This window comes from Mesoplodon mirus, assembly GCF_964341445.2.
Source record: "Mesoplodon mirus genome assembly, chromosome: 3".
NCBI lineage: Eukaryota > Metazoa > Chordata > Mammalia > Artiodactyla > Ziphiidae > Mesoplodon > Mesoplodon mirus.
Genome location: NC_138978.1, coordinates 132,513,439 through 132,533,137, shown reverse-complemented (window position 1 = coordinate 132,533,137; position 19,699 = coordinate 132,513,439). Strand labels below are relative to the sequence as shown.

General features: G+C 33.6%; 1 protein-coding gene across 8 annotated transcripts in view; it reads right to left on the bottom strand.

The window, feature by feature from the left end:
• Window positions 1-3,191: 3,191 nt before the first annotated feature.
• The window catches only part of CEP170 (centrosomal protein 170), a 145,198-nt gene continuing 128,690 nt past the window's right edge, over window positions 3,192-19,699 (bottom strand). For 4 of the 8 annotated variants that reach the window (XM_082615761.1, XM_082615757.1, XM_082615763.1 and 1 more), the window contains 6 exons: window positions 17,292-17,469; window positions 15,119-15,289; window positions 11,460-11,548; window positions 7,909-8,002; window positions 7,100-7,151; window positions 3,192-5,500 (listed from right to left, as the gene is read on the bottom strand). In XM_082615761.1, coding sequence (XP_082471887.1) covers window positions 5,211-5,500; window positions 7,100-7,151; window positions 7,909-8,002; window positions 11,460-11,548; window positions 15,119-15,289; window positions 17,292-17,469 — 874 coding nt within the window. In that variant the 3' untranslated portion in view covers window positions 3,192-5,210. The remainder of the gene's footprint in view (window positions 5,501-7,099; window positions 7,152-7,908; window positions 8,003-11,459; window positions 11,549-15,118; window positions 15,290-17,291; window positions 17,470-19,699) is intronic. The other 4 variants (XM_082615759.1, XM_082615764.1, XM_082615762.1 and 1 more) reach the window with 3 other exon arrangements.

The window sequence follows — 19,699 nt, the reverse complement described above, 5'->3', positions numbered from 1 at the left end:
GAAAATGACTACATTACCCAAAGCAATCTACAGATTCAATGCAATCCCTATCAAATTACCAATGGTATTTTTCACAAAATTAGAACAAAAAAATTTTACAAAGTGTATGGGAACACAAAAGACCACGAATAGCCAGAGCAATCTGGAGAAAGAAAAATGGAGCTGGAGGAATCAGGCTCCCTGACTTCAGGCTATACTACAAAGCTGTAGTCATCAAAACAGTATGGTACTGGCACAAAAACAGAAATATAGTTCAATGGAACAGGATAGAAAGCCCAGAGATAAACCCACGCACATACGGTCACCTAATCTATGGCAAAGGAGGCAAGACTATACAATGGAGAACAGACAGTCTCTCCTATAAACGGTGCTGAGAAAACTGGACAGCTACACGTAAAAAATAAAATTAAAACATTCTGTAACACCATACACAAAAATAAACAACATGGATTAATGACATAAATGTAAGATCAGATACTATAAAACTCTGAAGAGGAAAACATACGCAGAACACTCTTCGACATAAATTGCAGCAAGATCTTTTATGACCTACCTCCTGGAGTAATGAAAATAAAAAAACAAAAATAAACAAATGGGATCTAATTAAACTTAAAAGCTTTTGCACAGCAAAGGAAACCATGAACAAGATGAAAAGACAACCCTCAGAATGGGAGAAAATATTTGCAAACGAAGCAACTGACAAGGGATTAATCTCCAAAATATACAAACAGCTCATGCAGATCAATACCAAAATAATAAACAACCCAATCAAACAATGGGTGGAAGGTCTAAATAGACATTTTTCCAAAGAAGACATACACATGGCCAAAAAAGACATGAAAAGATGCTCAACATCACTTATTATTAGAGAAGTGCAAATCAAAACTACAATGAGATATCACCTCACAGCAGTCAGAATGGCCATCCTCAAAAAGTCTACAAACGATAAATGCTAGAGGGGATGTGGAGAAAAGGGAACCCTCTTACACTGTTGGTGGGAATGTAACTTGGTACAGCCTCTATGGAGAACAGTATGGAGGTTCCTTAAAAAACTAAAAATAGAACTACCATACGACCCAGCAATCCCACTACTGGGCATATACCTGGAGAAAAACATAATTCAAACAGATACACACACCCCAATGTTCATAGCAGCACTATTTACAATAGCCAGGACATGGAAACAACCTAAATGTCCATCAATAGAAGAATGGATAAAGAAGATGTGGTACATATATACAATGGAATATTACTCAGCCATAAAATAGAACGAAATAATGCCATTTGTAGCAACGTGGATGAACCTGGAGATTATCATACTAAGTGAAGTAAGTCAGACTGAGAAAGACAAATATCATGATATTGCTTATATGCAGAATCTTAAAAAAAATGGTACTAATGAACTTACTTACAAAACAGAAGTAGAGTCACAGGTGTAGAAAACAAACTTATGGTTTCCAGGGGATAAGGGGGGCAGGGACAAATTGGGAGGTTGGGGATGACATATACACCCTACTATATATAAAACAGATAATAAGAACCGACTATATAGCACAGGGGACTGAATACTCTGTAATGGCCTATATGGGAAAAGAATCTAAAAAAAGAGCAGGTATATGTAAAAATGATTCACTTTGCTGTACACCTGAAACTAACACAACATTGTAAATCAACTATGCTCCAAAAAAAAAATTTTTTTAAAAAGAGAGAGAGAGAGACTATGGGCCTAACTACACCAAACAGGGGAACCAAGGGGAAAGGGGAGGTTGGAAGTCAGACCACAGAATGTTCCCAGAAACCTGAATAAAAAGTATTTAATTAAATTATTTGTTGAGCAGTATGCACTTACTTTTAAGAAACTGTCTATTGGGAGAGAGCTATGTAAACAATCCACTGGGATGTAAGGGCGAATGTGATCCTCCCTCTGACATCATCAACTTATTTAACTAATTTTTATTTTCTGTTATCTGTTTCCCTATTCTAGAATATAAGGTCTGTGAAGGCAATCATTTACTTCTGTTCACCTACAGTAACCTCAGTGCCTATGTATGTGTTAGGCACTCAGTACACAGTTGTTGAATAAACATGATCTGGGCTATAACAAGGGGTTATGAGAACACAGTGAAGAGAAGATTTTGTAGGGCAAGAAATCAGAGAAGGTTTTCTGAAGAAAAACAGGAAGGAGAACCATTTCACAGTCATAGACCACTTGGATTAGAAGGGACTTGGATATCAGGATGCTTTCATTCTGCAGATCAGAAGATATAGAAACACATTTTTAGGTAGTGAGGAATGGGTCTGGAGCCTAAGCTTCTAAGTCTAGTTTCCTTTCAAAAGTTAGGATCCTGTCAGGCAGAGACATATATGGCAAGCAAAACCAGATGAAGGAAGCAAAACAGCACAGACATTTAAAAATACAGTATACCCAGGAAATAGAGATTATTAATTTAGAAGGAAGAAACACGTGTATATATAATGCGGGAAGGGAAGGGGAAAAAGTAAGTATGTGGCGCAGCCCTTTGCTGTGGCCCAGTCAAGTGAGGGAAGCTTTATGAAGAGGTCGGTGGGACTCTGAAGAATGGAAGGAATGTGCATAAGCAGGAAGGAAGGGGAGGAAGAAGCAGTACACAGAATGGTGAAGAAGCTCCAGACTGTCAGGAACTCATGGTGGAGAGTCTGTACCAGGTGTACATTGACATAAAAAAAGAGCCACATTATGGAAAGCCTAAAAAGGTCAGGCCGGGAAACAGAATGCTGAATGATAACATTATTATTATTGTTAACAGGGAAATATTCAAGACTCTTGGGAACGAATGATACGATGAAAGAAAATGAGTCCAAATGGATAGTTCTTAAATTTAAGATGTATTTTAAATTCTTTTTTGTTCCCCAAATATATCACTGTCATAAAGTTTTCTGATGACTCCAGGCCAGCGAAAAATAAAGGCTGTGCATGTACCTATTACATTAGCGTATTAAGCTAAGAGAATTAAATTTGCTATAATTTGCTAAGAAAATATTTTCTTCTTTAGTCCAAAATAGTATGAAGTTTTACAGTTATCACATATTAATTAAAACTGAAGAATTTCTTCTTTTGCTAAACCTTGGAAAATGATATACAATTATTATATAAATTGATGAAGTATTAGCAATCCAGATGGTAGAAGAAATAAAATGTACAATCAACTGCATAAAGTTCCAGAAACACTTTATTTAAAAATGGAGCTGTAAATGCATAACAAAATAACATAAGTAATAAAGGTAACAAAAATAAATAAGGAGAATAATGTATTCATACAAAATAAAAATAACATAGTAAAAGGCCAAATGTTTGTAATTGAACAAAACTGTGTAAACACTTAAATGATAATGTAAGTAGAATAGATGCTAATATTTTCCTAAACAACTCCTTACCTTCTACTTCCATGTTGATATAATCAGTACTCAAACATTAAACAAAGAGGAAACAATGGTGATTACTTTGTTGTATTTTCTTCACATGGATTGACCCTGTTTTAATGTTTCACTTATTTCTTCAAAGCAATTGTATCTTTCCATTCACGCTCTTTAAAATCATTTTTTCAGTCTTCCTTTATTAGACAGAATTGGGAATTTAGGTTTACAAGGAAAACAGTCCATTTACCCTTTTTTTTTTTTAATTTAAAGAAAAATATGAGATCCATTATACAACAGACTTTTGTTTTTACATCTCTACAAAACAGTTTTTTTGCATCTTTAACTGGCCCAACAGTACAGGATTTTTAAAAATCCTGTAAAGTTTTGAAGTGAACAGAGCTACTTTCTTAAAAACAAATGTAGTACAGGATTATTGCTGAAATATTAAAGAGTATTTCATAAAAGTTGCAAAAGTTGCAGTTTTAACCTTTATAGACTGATGGGGTCAAGGTCTACTAATAATATTTAACTGAATTAATAAGATACACCCAAATTATAGTGTTCTGGAAACATAAAGATAAGTACTTTCTTTTTAAACTTATCCAAATGTGAACTTACTGGAAGGAGAAAAAACAAGTTTATAGAAGATACTTTTCATAAGCTTCCTGTTTAGCACAGGCCCAAAGCCTTGGTCGTTGTCGCCTTGCAGGGTCCTTATAAATGTACACGACTGAGACAGGATTTACTACTGGGTCCTACAGGGAAACACACAGAAGCAACTCATCGCTTGGGAATGAAACTATCCACTAATCTTATGACTACTGGTTCTCCAAGTTTCCTAATGCCAAAAATCATTTCAAGGGAAAATTTTTTTCAACTGTCACATATAAACTTGGTAACACAGGACCAATATACATGTTCTTAGTTTTAAAAATATACTCCACCTAAACTATCTGTCTAGTTTAATCCTTCTAATTGTTTGCCCTAAAATGAGACAAAATCTTAATTTCATTAAAAAAAATGGTAAAAAGTGCCAAATTTATCTTTTTGAAAGTGGAGTAAAACACTGTGGGGTTAAAACAAATACAGTTATCAATATCCTATATACAAAAAAAAAAAAAAAGATGGTTAGTCCTTACTGACATACAGATATGTCCACCTACCACTCCCAGCAAATCTTAGTGCAAACATAATAGTTCATCTCCATAAACCCCAAGAAAATTTATGCAGCAACAAAGTTATATAAATCACATATATGTTGGAAAATTTTAGAACACAAGAAGGACTGTTTTGAAAGGTCAGTTTGACTGTGGAGAGTAATATGTCATTGTATCCAATGGTAATGAATACTAATATAAATCCTATTATTTAAGAAGCAAATATAAGTGTTTAACAAATCTGTACAGATGAAGAGGAAGTCCATTTCAGGGAGCAGCTTGGCACAGGATACATGGGGGTCAGAAATGTTGGGTATTTAGTTTGCTTGTAGGTCACAGCATGGCTTAAAGAAAAAAAACAAAGATCTATGAAGGGAAAGGATGCAATTATCTAATTCAATTTGAAAATCATAAAACCACAAAATGTGAAACTGTCACAATCTGATTTTTCCTCTATGTGCATCAAATGGTTACCTAAATGGTTTGAAAGGATTACTATGACTCCACATTATAGATAAAAAATAAATAAAATTAAGAAGACAGAGATAACAAGATTGTAGTTGACCAAGCGTTCTTATTTTGTATAAATCAACACTATGCTGCTTCCAATATTCCTAGTCATTCCACAGGTAATTATTTCTAACAAGCAAGAGAAAGTCATTCATGTACTGTAACATCTTCCTCTTCCCCATCAGGGTTGAACCTATTGAAATGTATACTGAAATCAGCCTCAGATTCAGCATTCTCAAATTCAGCTGAGACTGAAACAGCAGCAGGATGAAGAACCCTAGCTTCTGGTTGGCAAAGTGTCGGTGTCTGACCCGGGCTGCTGTGGTTATTCACAGGACTGGACTTCTGTTTTGATGGAGATGGCAAGATAGCACTGGGAAATCCCATGTTGTTCAGAGCTTCCAGAGTTCCATCTGGGTCAATCATAGCATTAATTGCTGAAAGAAAAAAAAGAAATAGAGGGAAAAAGATAAAATTGTAGATACAGTTAAATCTGGATATGAATATTGCTTATGACTTTGATAATATTTCAATTACTGATGCTTATATGAGCTTAAATTTGGCTAATCCTTTGAATTCTATATTTTAAACCCCACTTTCAGGAATTCTGGGGCTGATCTATATTGTGGATTATAAAAACCTAAAAGCTTTCTATGGTCCCTTGAGTAGGCTACTTATGGGCATCTGAGCCTGCTGAAGGACTAGGATTTGGAGATATGGAATTCAGGAAAGATCTTTTTGAAATATGCTTTAATCAATATAAGAGGATGATGAAAACATTGGTTACGATTTAAAGAAACACTCCTGGCCTTATTTATTACTCAGATAATTGGAGATTGGTTGCTAAAATGCGGTTCAGAGTAACCTGAAAGTTGAGGAGGCCGAAGTAATATCAGCACACTCTGAATGATACCACAGCATGTTGTCCTTCATCCTGGTGAGAGTGCTAGGGTATTAGCCATGTACAAGTATATATGTACCAGTGGGCCATAAAGTTCCCCTCATAGCCCAGATACTAATATCCCGTGGCAGCCCCAGCAGGCCAAATAGACCTTGCTACCTCATGGGAAGGGCCAGATAAAAACCAGCTTTCAATCCAAAAGATCCTTGCGTGGACAAGGGAAAATCTTGGACAGTGATTTTCAACTTGGCATTGGGTAGAGTGGGGAGTTGGGAGAAAGAAGCACCATAGATACAAGAATTATTTAAGAGGTCCTTTTAAAAGCATACTCCCTCCTACCAGCTAAAAATCATGTAAACAAGCCAGTTTGCCTCATGGGGGTTATACTATACCCTTAGGTGTGCTGAGGCTGAAAAAAGGTTAAGAATCACTTAGTAGGACCAACATATCATGCCTCTGATAATTCAATCAACAAAGACAGTAGAATTAGCAACTAACTCTGGAATCTGCTTGTTGTACCACTGGGGACTTCTAGGTCAAGACATACATAGGCATAAATGCATAATTAAAGATCTGACATACACCAAAAACAATGTCCCTGTTGAAGTTCAGGAGGCCCCCAGTCTCTTTCTTTTTCTTCTCTACCTCCTCCTTCTGGTCCCTGTGTCCAATATGCACTCATTTCTTGTGGTTTATCCAAATGATTATTATTTATATTATAACATAAGTTCATTTGGGTTATACCATATATATAATTTAAGAATTATCAAATCAAGTAAACAATGCTAATTGTCAATAAGCATTTTCAGCTGCATATACACATTTTAATATTTTATATACTTTTCATATACTATTATTTATATATAAATAATAGATACTATATATAATACTATGAATTATAACTTCTAGCCTATGTGCCTAGAATTTAACTTTATTATATTTTTAATTATTTATACTGGTTTTAATACTTTCTTTTTATGAGTAATTTGAATATGTAGAACGTTATATCTTTATCCATACATCATTACACTTAATCAAACAGTGTTCTAATACTTAATAATATTTTAGAAATACCACTTAGAATGTACTTGTCCCAAACTGTTAGCTCTTTACACTTAATCAGTAGTAAATTTACCTTGTAGCTGCTTTTCAACTCTTTTTAGCTCCTGTAAGATAGAAGAAATCTCCTGTAGGGAAAGCAATGACAAAACTTAGCTTACTTTAATTAAAACATTTTTATTTGATTTGATAAGCAATGAACCTCACACTAATCTTATTTGGAATCCTTAATATTATTGACATGGCACCACATCTGTAGCAACAGGATATGAAATAATTCATGATATCCAGTAAACAAGATTCAAATTTTAAAATCTTTAATGTTGAAACAGATTTTTTTTCAATGAGATAATGACAGAAGATGAAAAGTTCAAGATAATAATAATAATAATAAGCAAAGATTCTGAAAAACTTGTATTGATCACTCTTGCAACAACTTTGTAAAAGTGCTTAAGGATTTACTTTGGAAAATGTATAAACTGCAACCTCGGTTTTAGGATGACTTCCTGAACAATAAAAATCTGTAAAAATTCTTGAGGAGGAGATAAGCAATCTATTAAGTAAATAGAAATGACTCATGTCAACTTATATTTGAGTTTGGCTCCTATTTCAAAATTGCTCATTTATAACATATAATTATTACAAGAACAAGAGTGTATAACAGTGAGAAACATAAAAGGTTCCTCCATACCCTCTGCAACTTTGAAGCAGTCAACATTTTAAATCTCTGTGAGAGACAATTGAAGGCATAAAATTCCCCAAATTTGTGCACTTATATCTTCTTTTATAAATGTCAATCAACAGTTTAAAAATAAGCATATCATTCCCTGAAAACAAAACCTTACTTTTAAAAAATGTTTTAATATTCAAGAAAAATGATCATACCATGCTTGAGGTTTTCACAATAGGGACTTCACTTTCAGCTCTTAACTTGCTTTCTATTTCATCCCAATTCCGATCTTTGTCTTTAAATAATATTCTATAAATAAAAAAATAAGCATTTTACTTTTCATATTTTAAAAACATCACATTTTTAATGATAATACAAAAGCAATGTATCTTTTCAAAGCTACACAAGAATTAAAAAAAAACACTAAGTGTTAACATGAACTGTGAATTAAATACTGAGCCAACATTACCAATAAACTCATTTATGTGAGAGATCTGTACTAATAAAGTAACTGACTGGTTATGAATACACACATAAACCCTTTAGTACTTATTCTTTACTGAAAACCAAATATAAAACAAATGTAGATGAATAACCCCAAAACTTTATCTAATACTTGTAATTAACCATATAACTACCTTTTGTAACAAAAACACAACTTCGTTCATATAGAACATACGCAGTATAAATATAAGATGAAAACAGGTTGAATTAGGTATAAACAACTGTGTCTGTTAAGACCTCTTTAAATAGGAAAAGGCTTCATATTGATTGAGCAAAGCATGTACATTATTTCAAAGGTTGAAAGCTAGAGTACTTATGCTGTTTTTCTTTAAAAATCCTAATTCTTGTTAGTATATTTGTACATAATAACCTATTATTAAGAGTTAAGACACTATCCTTTTGACAAAAACAATTGCTAATAAAGATCCTTATGTTCAAAATTAATTTCAAGTATCTTAATTTATAAAATAAAGGACCACAAAATTTTGACTTGTCTTTCAAATGTGGTATGCTTCTCTCTTCAATCTAGAAGACATGATTCGGCAGCTTTAGAGAGCTGTAAATACTAGGTACCTTTTTAGTTTCCATTTGAATTTCGTCATTGGGCTTGGAAATCTAGTTTAACTGCCTTATGTAAAAACCAACACTGTACCAGAAAGTAAAGTATTATTATTAGAAGCTGATCAGTATTTAAGTAGTAAACTAAATTATATTTTTATTTGTATTTCTTCAAAGTTCAATGTGTTAGGTTCAACTTATTTAAAAACATGAAATTCATAAACATCTAATCAAGTCTGAAACATCAACAATTACAAATAACCATACTTAAAAAGGCAACAATTGTTCCAGAATCCTATATAAGAATATTCTTCTGATCTACTGTTAAAATTTCTATACCCAAAAGACTAAACATCCTTGCCAGCTATCTAAGAGCTGTTATCCTAATGACTATGATATTAAGGCATAAGAAATTATTATGTGCTCTATAAAAGAGTCCTTACAGCATTAGGATTGGTGAAAGTAAGAAAACAATGACTATTTCATGGACCAACTTAGAATTACAATGGACTCATACAATATAAAAAGTCTGTGCTTAGCCACACTGAAAATTCAGTGAATTTTGTCAGAAGGTGGTTACTGAGTATAATGCTTGTGCTTTTTCAAATTGTTAAACCACACATATTTCACCTTTGCTGAAAATGTCTTAGAATTGTCACCTGAGGTTCCTAACTCACACACACACACACAAATGTCCCCAGAGTTCTAAGCCACTGAAGGGATAAAAAACTTACAGACAATATGTCTTTATTGATAAGTTTACCCTTACCAATTTTCACATATAGCTATGAGTTTTAAAGAAGCTTAATTTCCTAGAGAGTAATAATTTAATAATCATTCATCAACAAATAGTAACAAATATTGTACATTCTAGTCACTGTATGTTTAGACAAAGACCCCTACTCTCACGGAACTTACATTCTAGCTCATTTATTTGAGCAGGCAGCTGTCTTTGCCACCTACATGTGATTTGTCTTAATTTCATTATTTTGCTTTACCCTCTGTATTTTACTATTCACAACTTCTAATCCATCTAAGTACAATCACCCCTTTTTATTATTAGAATTTATTTTATTATTTAAAAAATATTTTTATTATTAAAATCATGTTACAAAGAAGTAAAAGGTATAATAACAATATATTTTCACTGGATCTTTCTAAATTAAAAATGTGCACATTTTCAGGTTTATAACTGATTTAGAGAAATTACATTAGTTGCAGGCTCTTCATAAATAACACCATTTTCTAATTTCTGATTGGGCTTATAAATGAGTGCATTATTTTCATTTTAATCGCACTCAGTGATTAAGTCATTAGTGCTCTAACATCATCTTAGGTGGGGTATTGTGTATGTGTTCCTTTAATGACTACATCACTCCCAAGTTTGCTGATCCCATCATCTGCCACAAGTAAGAGAGCTCTCCTTCACATGACAAACCATTCTCCTATGATTTACTAATCAAGCATATGCCCAGAGACAAATGAAGCTCTCCCTTTCCTGGCGTAAAGCCCAACTGAAATTTGTAGGAAAAAAAAAGTCAGCTTAATCAATTAGTTATTACACATGAATTAACAAACCTTTAGGGCCCAATCATATGCCTACTATTTAATACTAGGAGACATGCCTTGAGTTTGGCTCAAGTACTCAGTGTAGTTGAAGGTGATATAACTGTTATCATTTTGAATTTAATTCCACCAAAGGGATATCCTAAAACTAGAGCATTATGGGAGGGTTATTAACCAAAGGACTAAATTAATGAAATAAACATCAATTAACAGAAACTTATATGGGAATAAAGTCTCCAAATTCAATCACTGATTGAATGATTTTTTGACTGCACATTATTTGTCCAGCACTGTTTTGATGCCCTCACAACTGAGTGCAGAAGGCAGCCAAGTAAGCAGGTAATTACAATTCACTGGGATAAGTGTAAGAAGGGAAATATAGGATGTGATACTGTGGGAACCCGTAGGAAAGGCACTTGAGAAAATTCAGAGAAGGATTCTTAGAGATATTGCCATGCAATTTAAGTCCTGAAGGATGGGAGAGGTGTTGGACACTCGAAAACTGGGTCTAGTTGAGAGGGCTAGGGGATGATGAGAGATGACAATGGACATACTTCATGGAGGGAATTGAGGAATAGAAAATTCAATACAACACCGTCCCTATACACAAGATTCTGGCTAGCGAAGGGGTCAGACACTGAAAAAATTATTGTGATTCAACATAAATAAATAGCAAAGGCATTAGAAAATCTAGTTTTTGACTATCTACGGCCTTTTTACATAAATTTTCTGAGTCTTGCAAGAGTACTCATTTTGTTCTCTTTACTGATGAGGAAGCTGTACCTAAAGTTTGAGGTCTCATAAAAGATGCCCTAAAATTCTGTTAATTTCAAATACTTACTATTATTTTGTGGAAGAGTAAATTTTTCTGATTATTAATAAAATTAATCTAAGTGATTACAGCTGTTAGCTCTCAATTACCAAGGGGCTGATTATTTGGGACATCTGTTCTCTTTTTGTCCCCTTCGTGCTGTCTAGCATATAGCTATAATATCTAAAAAGGAAAGAACATGCTAGTGGCAGCAGTAAGGTTCAGTACCATTGACTTCATGAGTTCCCAGAAGCTGTGGTAGCAGGCTTGCAGAAAGTGGAACAAGATGGTAACAGAAGCAAGGATGTTTGAGTAATACAACAATACCTGATCTTTCCAGCTGTCTTATCTATGGACTGTCTTATCTTCCTAGAAAACTGAAAGACGGATGACAGCAGCAGATTATCTCCCATGACCTGAAACATGAAAAGAAAAGAACAGACATTAAAATAGTACTGCTCTAGTGGATAACCACCAAGAATACTAGTCACAACTCACTACATTTAGGAGCATTCAATATTTATGCTAATTTTAATAAAGATCAATGAAGGATCTAATTAGAGTAATGTGTGACTAAATTGAGAAAGAAAAGTAAATATTAACAAAGGAGTTTTTTTTGTTAAATAACTTGCCAAGTTTTCATGTTATTTTTATCATATAACTTTCATAAAACAATCCATATTATCTAATCTTCAATTACTATCATGATCCTGTCCCTCATGCTTCCTATTCAAATGATCATAAATGGGAAAATGTAAGTAATTTATTATCTTTCAGTGTCTGACCCCTTCGCTAGCCAGAATCTTGTGTATAGGGACGGTGTTGTATTGAATTTTCTATTCCTCAATTCCCTCCATGAAGTATGTCCATTGTCATCTCTCATCATCCCCTAGCCCTCTCAACTAGACCCAGTTTTCGAGTGTCCAACACCTCTTCCATCCTTCAGGACTTAAACTGCACGGCAATATCTCTAAGGACCCTTCTCTGAATTTTCTCAAGTGCCTTTCCTACGGGTTCCCACAGTATCACATCCTATATTTCCCTTCTTACACTTATCCCAGTGAATTGTAATTACCTGCTTACTTGGCTGCCTTCTGCACTCAGTTGTGAGGACATCAAAACAGTGCTGGACAAATAATGTGCAGTCAAAAAATCAATCAGTGATTGAATTTGGAGACTTTATTCCCATGTAAGATTCTGTTAATTGATGTTTATTTCATTAATTTAGTCCTTTGGTTAATAACCCTCCCATAATGCTCTAGTTTTAGGATATCCCTTTGGTGGAATTAAATTCAAAATGATAACATTATATATCACCTTCAACTACACTGAGTACTTGAGCCAAACTCAAGGCATGTCTCCTAGTATTAAAGAGTAGGCAAATATTCACCAAATGATATGCACACAGAGATGAAGAAAATTATAATCCTTGTTCTCCACAGTGGGAAAGATAATTTTTAAAAATTTACTCAAAATAGTAAGTTTTAATGATGGGGGTGTTAACACCCCAGTTGAACTTTATGGGCAAAACCAAGGGTTAGCAAACTTCTGTAAAGGGCCAGAGAGTGAAGACTGGGGCCATATGGTCTCTGTCACAACTATGCATCTCATTATAGCAAAAGCAGCTACATTATAGCAAAAGCAGCTGTGTCATAATAAGACTTTATTTACAAAACCAGGTGGTAGGCTGAATTTGGCCTGCATCCTGTAGTTTGCCAAGAGCTAAACCATGAAAGGCACAGCTAGTGTGGAATGCTAGAAGAAGGACTGAACTTGGGACTAGATATGGGTTCTAAAATCAGTTCCTTACATTGTCAGAACTATATCTAGACTCTGTAAAAAAAAAACCCAGAAAATAAGATATGGCCTTGGATGTTAAGATGCTTTAAACACTGGTAGGGGAGATAACAACAACATACAGGAAATATTATTAAATATTTTTATAAAAACAATGTAAATAAGTACTAATTGTGATTCACTGCTTTACGAACTCTAATGAAAGGGAGTTCAGTGAGCGGTGGCATTAATAAGGAAAGTATCATGGAAAACCAGAACTTGAGTATGATAAGTATTTGAATTTAGTGAGGGATAAAAGGTAACTTAGGGTGTGAAAAGCAACATAAAGACAATGAAAGGCTAAATAAGCATAATGGTATTTTGTGAGCCTTGAGAAAAAAGGCCAAATAAGAGTAGAAGACATATATTAATTAGGAAGGAGTGAGAAAGGGCAGGATAGTCTAAGGTAGATTATAACATAGAAAGGATATCTCTCTTTTCTACGTCATAGAGTTCAGTATCACAATGTATTAAAATTTTTTCTGATTATCAACTATGAGATAACTATCAATCTAAATGTTTCCATTCTCTTTAAAAATATAAACTTCTATAGTTTTATTACATTTGGAGGAATTTATCTTCCTAGACCTCAGGACAAGTAAGTATGAATAAGATTAGAGAATGGGCCCTTCCCCTGAAACCAAGTACAACTTATCAACTATCAGGACAAAGAAAGTGTGTTCTAAAACCATCTAGCGTATTATAATTGCAGTTATGGAACTAGCTACAGTGCTTCTCCATCAGGTAGATTATTTTCTACTCTGTACTACTGCAAACATATATATTCTTATACACTAACTTTTACCTCCAGTTCCGTATATCCAGTGATCCACAGATGTGGTCCTAGCAACAAGAGAGACACATGGAGCAAACCTGAACTCAACCTACAACTTTTAATTGTCCAGCTGAGCAGTACCACCAGTTAACCCACAGGTGTGTGATAAATAAATGCCTATTGCTTTATGCCACTGAGATTTTTGTGGTCTGTTATAAAGAAACAGCTAACTGCTATAATCTACCTCTAGGTTTTTTCCATCGCAGCTCCCTGTCTCCCTCCGCCCAAGGTAAACAATGTCCTGAATCCCATTTATCATTCCCTTGCTTTCCTTTTTATATAATTTGTTAGATCTATTTCTGTCCTAAGTATATATTTTTATTTTATTAATTTGTGACAAAACACATTATATACAATCTTTTGAGAATTACTTTTTTCATTAAATGTTTTATTGCTAAAATTCATCCACATTGTGGCATGTTGCTGTAGTTCATTTGTCTTGATTACTCCATAAATTGTTCAATTTGTGCACATACCAGTTAATACATTCAATTTTCTTCATATATCTGAAGAAACACAGATTGTTTCCAAGTTTTGTTACTGTCCACACCGCTATTATAAATATCCTTTTGCTCTCAATGGGAAAGGGTATGCACTAGCAGCAAAACTACTAGATAATGGACTATGTTTATGCTCAACTTTAGGAAATAATGTCAAACTGTTTGCCAAAGTGACTGGACCAATTTAACCTCACTAGCAACAATAAGAAATCTTATGTATCCACATCTTCTCCAACATTTAACATTTTAAGACTTTTTTATTTGTTGCCAATTGAATGAGTATAAAATAATCTCACTGTACTCTTGAAAAGTATTTCTCTGAACACTCATGAAGTTGAACATCTCTTCATAGGCCTTGGGTACTTTCAGTGAAATGCTGTGCATGTTATTTGCAGATTTTTCTACTGGGATGTTTTTGCCTTTTTAAATTGATTGTAGGAGTTCTGATATATTCTGTATACTAATCCCTTGTTGCCTGTATGTTTCACATAGTCCTTTAACATACTCAAATTTACCAATCTTTTATTAAAGTCAAAACTTTTTGTGTCTTTTAAGAAATCATTCCCTACTGCAATGTTGAAAGATATTTACCTACATTTTACTAAAAAATTTTAAAGTTCTGCTTTTGACCTTTAGGAACTAAATTCATTTGGAGTTAATTATTTGTATTTGATGTGATGTCAGGATGAAATTCCATTCTACCCATAAGGACAAGCACTTTTTTTCCCAGCCCTATATATTGAATAATTCTCATCTTTTTCCCACCAATGGGGCATGCCTCCTCTGCCATTTGTTAAAGTTTATGGTTTACTCACTTCATCCCTGCTCCAGGTTCTCCGCCTTGTAATTGTTAAGTGATCAGGAGGCTCTGTTGGTTGAGGTCTTGGATCACTAGACCGACAGTTGTTTCCTTCCGGTGTTTTAGAATGAACTAACGGAGGGATCTTCCGGAAGTTGAGGCTTTCATCAAAAACACGATCAACTAACTAATAGGACAAAAGCAAATCCTTATGAGCACAGAGTAATTTGGAAAAACATAGATATTGGCATTATAGTTTTTATAATTAGAAGTCATTCCATTCTCAGGTAGTAATAGAAGCATGAAATCTTCAATAAACCAATTACTTTCTTTTTATAAGCACTTCAAAGGTGTCTGTTTTATAAAACAAATGTTCATCTACATCGATTTTATTTTCAAAATCCAAAATATGTAACTATGTTAAATTTGAGTCTTCCATGGATAAAGTTTCCCCTAAATGGAAAACACAGATGGTAAATAGAAAAAACTGAGCCATGTAGATGGACAAGGAGTTCATTTTACTCACATTGCCTTGCCCGTGTAAAATAATCTTTCTTTTTCTTTTAGTTTCCTATCTTGTTTTTTCCTTTTTTTCTCCCCAAATCCAGGTGCCAAATTTCTTCACAGATAAATAAATTGCAAATTATAATTAAGGTTACAAAAGAAAAAAGGTTTTTTTAATTCACAAAGTATTTTTTGGTCTTAGATAAACTTTTAGCAATGTTACAGAAATGACATATTCCAGTACAAATGATATACTGCCATCTACAGTGCAAATTATACACATACGGTACAAAGTAGCTCAGGTTTACTGAAGAAGGAATAAACTCTAGTACAATAATAAGAAATAAAGCCAAAAGGAAAAAGTGGAAGTCTACTCAATGAAATGTTTGAAAAATTTTACTGGGTCTGAGTGAAGGTACAATCATGTTAGGTAAAATTTAGTTAGACAGCTGTGAAAATAATATCTTCATCATTTAAAGTGTACCAGAGGAATTGTGTATGTCTTGCCACCAAGAGGATTCTTTTGTTTTTCACCAATAAGAATGATTTTTATATACAATTACAATTGATCACTGTGGTAACAAAACTCTACACAGGTTGATGAAACATCATTTACCAAATTAGACAACACATAAAGGGGGAAAAAAACAACCAAAAAAATGACCATTAAAGAATAAGATTATAAAGGTGACAAAAAGCAACTGAAGAAAATTTTAGTAGTACAGTTTACCAGAATTAAATTTGTCAAAGAGGCTAGCCATTTTTGGCTACTATTAAGAACATTACTTTATAAAATTAAGGTAGTGGAATGAATCATCAATATTAGGGGCTGGCAAATTTTTTTCTGTAAAGGGCCAGATAATAAATATTTTAGGCTTTGCAGCCATACAGCTTCTGTCCGACTACTCAGTTCTGACGTTGTAGAATAAAACAGCCAGATGATAATTAAACAAATTAGTGTGGCTTTATCCTAATAAAACTATAATTCATTTTTCAAAATGCCAATCTTTTGTTTGTAGCTCTGCACCAAATCAAGAGAGCCAACATGGCCAGACTACGTTATTTTTATATTATATGTTAAAGGCACCTTCTTGAGCCATGTATGTACATGGTGCCCCCTGGAGTGGGAGGGCAGGAGGCCCTGGTTTTGGAAGGGCAATAGTCTATATATGCTAACTTACATTGCAGAGTTCACAAGAGTGTTTCAAAACTGGATACACATATTTGAGTGTGTGTGTAGGTATATTGCTAGTTCAATTTCTGAAGAATCTTTGTGTATACATATGCATGTGTATATTCATCAACAGAATTATTTTAAGTCGTGAAAACTGTAGAATTTTTCTCTTTCTTTGCTACTAGAGATAACTCCTAGTTAAGAAGCTATGTAAAATTTACAAAAACTTTATACAACTATTTATTATTTATACATTTACCAAATTTGGGTTTGCTTTTCAGATACCGTTTATTTTCATATTTTACAAAGTGCTTATTTTAAATCATTTTATAGCTTCATGTTAATAGTAGACAAAATGTTAGCCTTTACTAGTTTTGTTATAAAAACATAAAAGAAACTTGTTAAAGCAAAGTTGGAAAATGCAGAGCTTCATGCAAATAGGAAGGGTGGACATAACTAAAATAAACTAAGCAAAAAGCTAAAAGCAAAAGAAATAAAGAAAAGAAAGAACCTTATGCATTTCTCCATGAAGATCTCCTACCTCTTCTCTAGTGTCTATGGCAGAGCCAGGGGTGGTGGCAGCAGTGCTTACTGTGGTACTAGGGGCAGTGCCTGATGAAGTCACTGAATCTATCTCTCCTGCTACATCGTTGATTTCCCGAGCAATGAGAGCAAGATCTTGGCTGATCCTGGCAATAATTTTAGAAAAGAAGTTTAATACTTTCAAATAACAGGTCTAGAAACAATCATTTTGATAGAATCAGTTACATAAGTTGTATATTTAGTTAAAGATTTGTACTCAAAACTTAAGAATTTTTGGACATGCTATTAACTATTTGATACTCAAAGTCTTAAACTTTAATTCCAAATATTAATAAAACTAAATTGCACATCATCTACAAGTTGTCACTTTGAAAAATATATGTTAAACACCTGAAGTAGTGATATGTCTTTTAAAAATACACTGTTAATGTTAATGACTATACAGGAGTTATTAAACTTGGGGGTGGTGAACAGAATTCAAGGAGTCCATGAACTTGAATGAGAAAAGCAATTACAACTTTATTTTCACTACTCTCCTAACTGAAACTTAGCATTTCTTTCAATTATAAATACAAGCAATAAACAACAGTGGTATTAGCAATACTGCTTTTTGTCAGCAAAAGTAATCACATTATAGTTGCTACAAGTACCTCAAAACACTTAGTCATCACTATTTCAAAATTACTGCAGTTCATTAAACCCACAGCAATAACATTCCATTTAGTATGTTAACAGGGAACCATATATTACTATATACCTTTAAAAATATTTTGATAACTGTATTTCAATATAATTGCATTTCTTTGTCATTCTAAGTATTTTACGTTTATGCATTTAGAAACATTCTTCTGAGAAGAGCTCCCTAAGCTTCCCCAGACGGCCCAAGGGGTGTACGGTACCAAGGTGAGGAACTGTGACACAGCATGGCACTTTACACCACATACCATACTTCACAGTACACAATATGTCATTTGAGGGTCACAAGGTAGAGGTAGAGCTTGTGAGGTAGAACTTATCTGATTGTGAATAAAGACACACTTTCGGAGAAAATTACTGGCTTGCTCATGACCACACAACTTAGAAGTAGCTAAGACAGGACCAGATTCCAGGTTTAGAGCTTATTTCCATAAAGCCATTTATTTGTATTTTTAGCTACATGGATTGAAGAATTAAATAATTGTTATTGGTGATAACTGAACTAAGTTATGCATCCACTGCACATGATCTCTATTTGGCTACTTCCACAGGGAAGGTTTTGGAATGACAATATTTGTAAAGTACCTGTTTTAAGATTCCCAACTCTAAAATCCAAAGCACAAAGTAACAGTTTTTTAACTTATGCAAAATGTGAGCTTGAAAGACTTTCAAGGAATGCAGTAACTGCATAAAAACTTAACTACAGATTTAAAAAGAAAAGCTATGTTGAAGCTTATGGCCCAACAGAAGCAATCCGTGGTCAATTCCTTTTTATCTACCAATAAATATTTACTGATCTGGCCACTGTGGTAGGCCCTAAGGGCTGCAATGGTGAATAAGCAGACAGGGTCCTTGGCTTCAGAAGCTTAGAATTATATTCTCAAATAATCAAAACCAATACTTACCATTATATTATAATCAAAACCATTATAAAGAAGCTTTATATTCACCAACTCTAATTCTTACAACCACCATGTAAGAGAGGTATTAATCAGCTTGTTTTGTAGATGAGGAAAATCAGCCTCAGGAGAGGTTATGAAACTATTTTTTGGTTAAGGTCACAAACAGTAAGTGGTGTAACCAGATCTTTCTATATGTCACACTGTATCTCATATTACCATTCCACATCTAATTTTTAAAAACTTGTTAACTGTTGATATAATTCTTTTGAGAATGGGTGTAAACTGTTTCCTTAGATAAAATATTCCACTCTTGTAATTTCCTAAAATAAATGAACTAGGATGAGAAACAGAATAACCCAGTTTAATGAGATAAGAAATAGACAACTTTTACTTATCTAACCATCTATTTTATTTTTGAAGTTTTTTATGCAGACATTTGTATGATGAAGCTTCTGATATTTGTAGAAAGCAGTAATGAATTAATTAGAAAAAACACAAACAACAGCAATGTCAACATGTTATACAGTAAAAACTGTACTACAATGAACTCTTAATGTATATACCACATATACTGTTCAGTTAGTAGGCATCCAAAAAGCTTTCTTTTAATTTACAAGTATGTTGCATATATACCAGCTGTTTCTTTGCATGGCAATTCCTATCTTAAAACTGACTGAATAATATAGACCATTAACTTAATTTAGATCTGCATTGCTTAAAAATCTTAGCACCTACTAAAACCAGTATTAGGCATTCTAAAAGACATATTAAATTATCA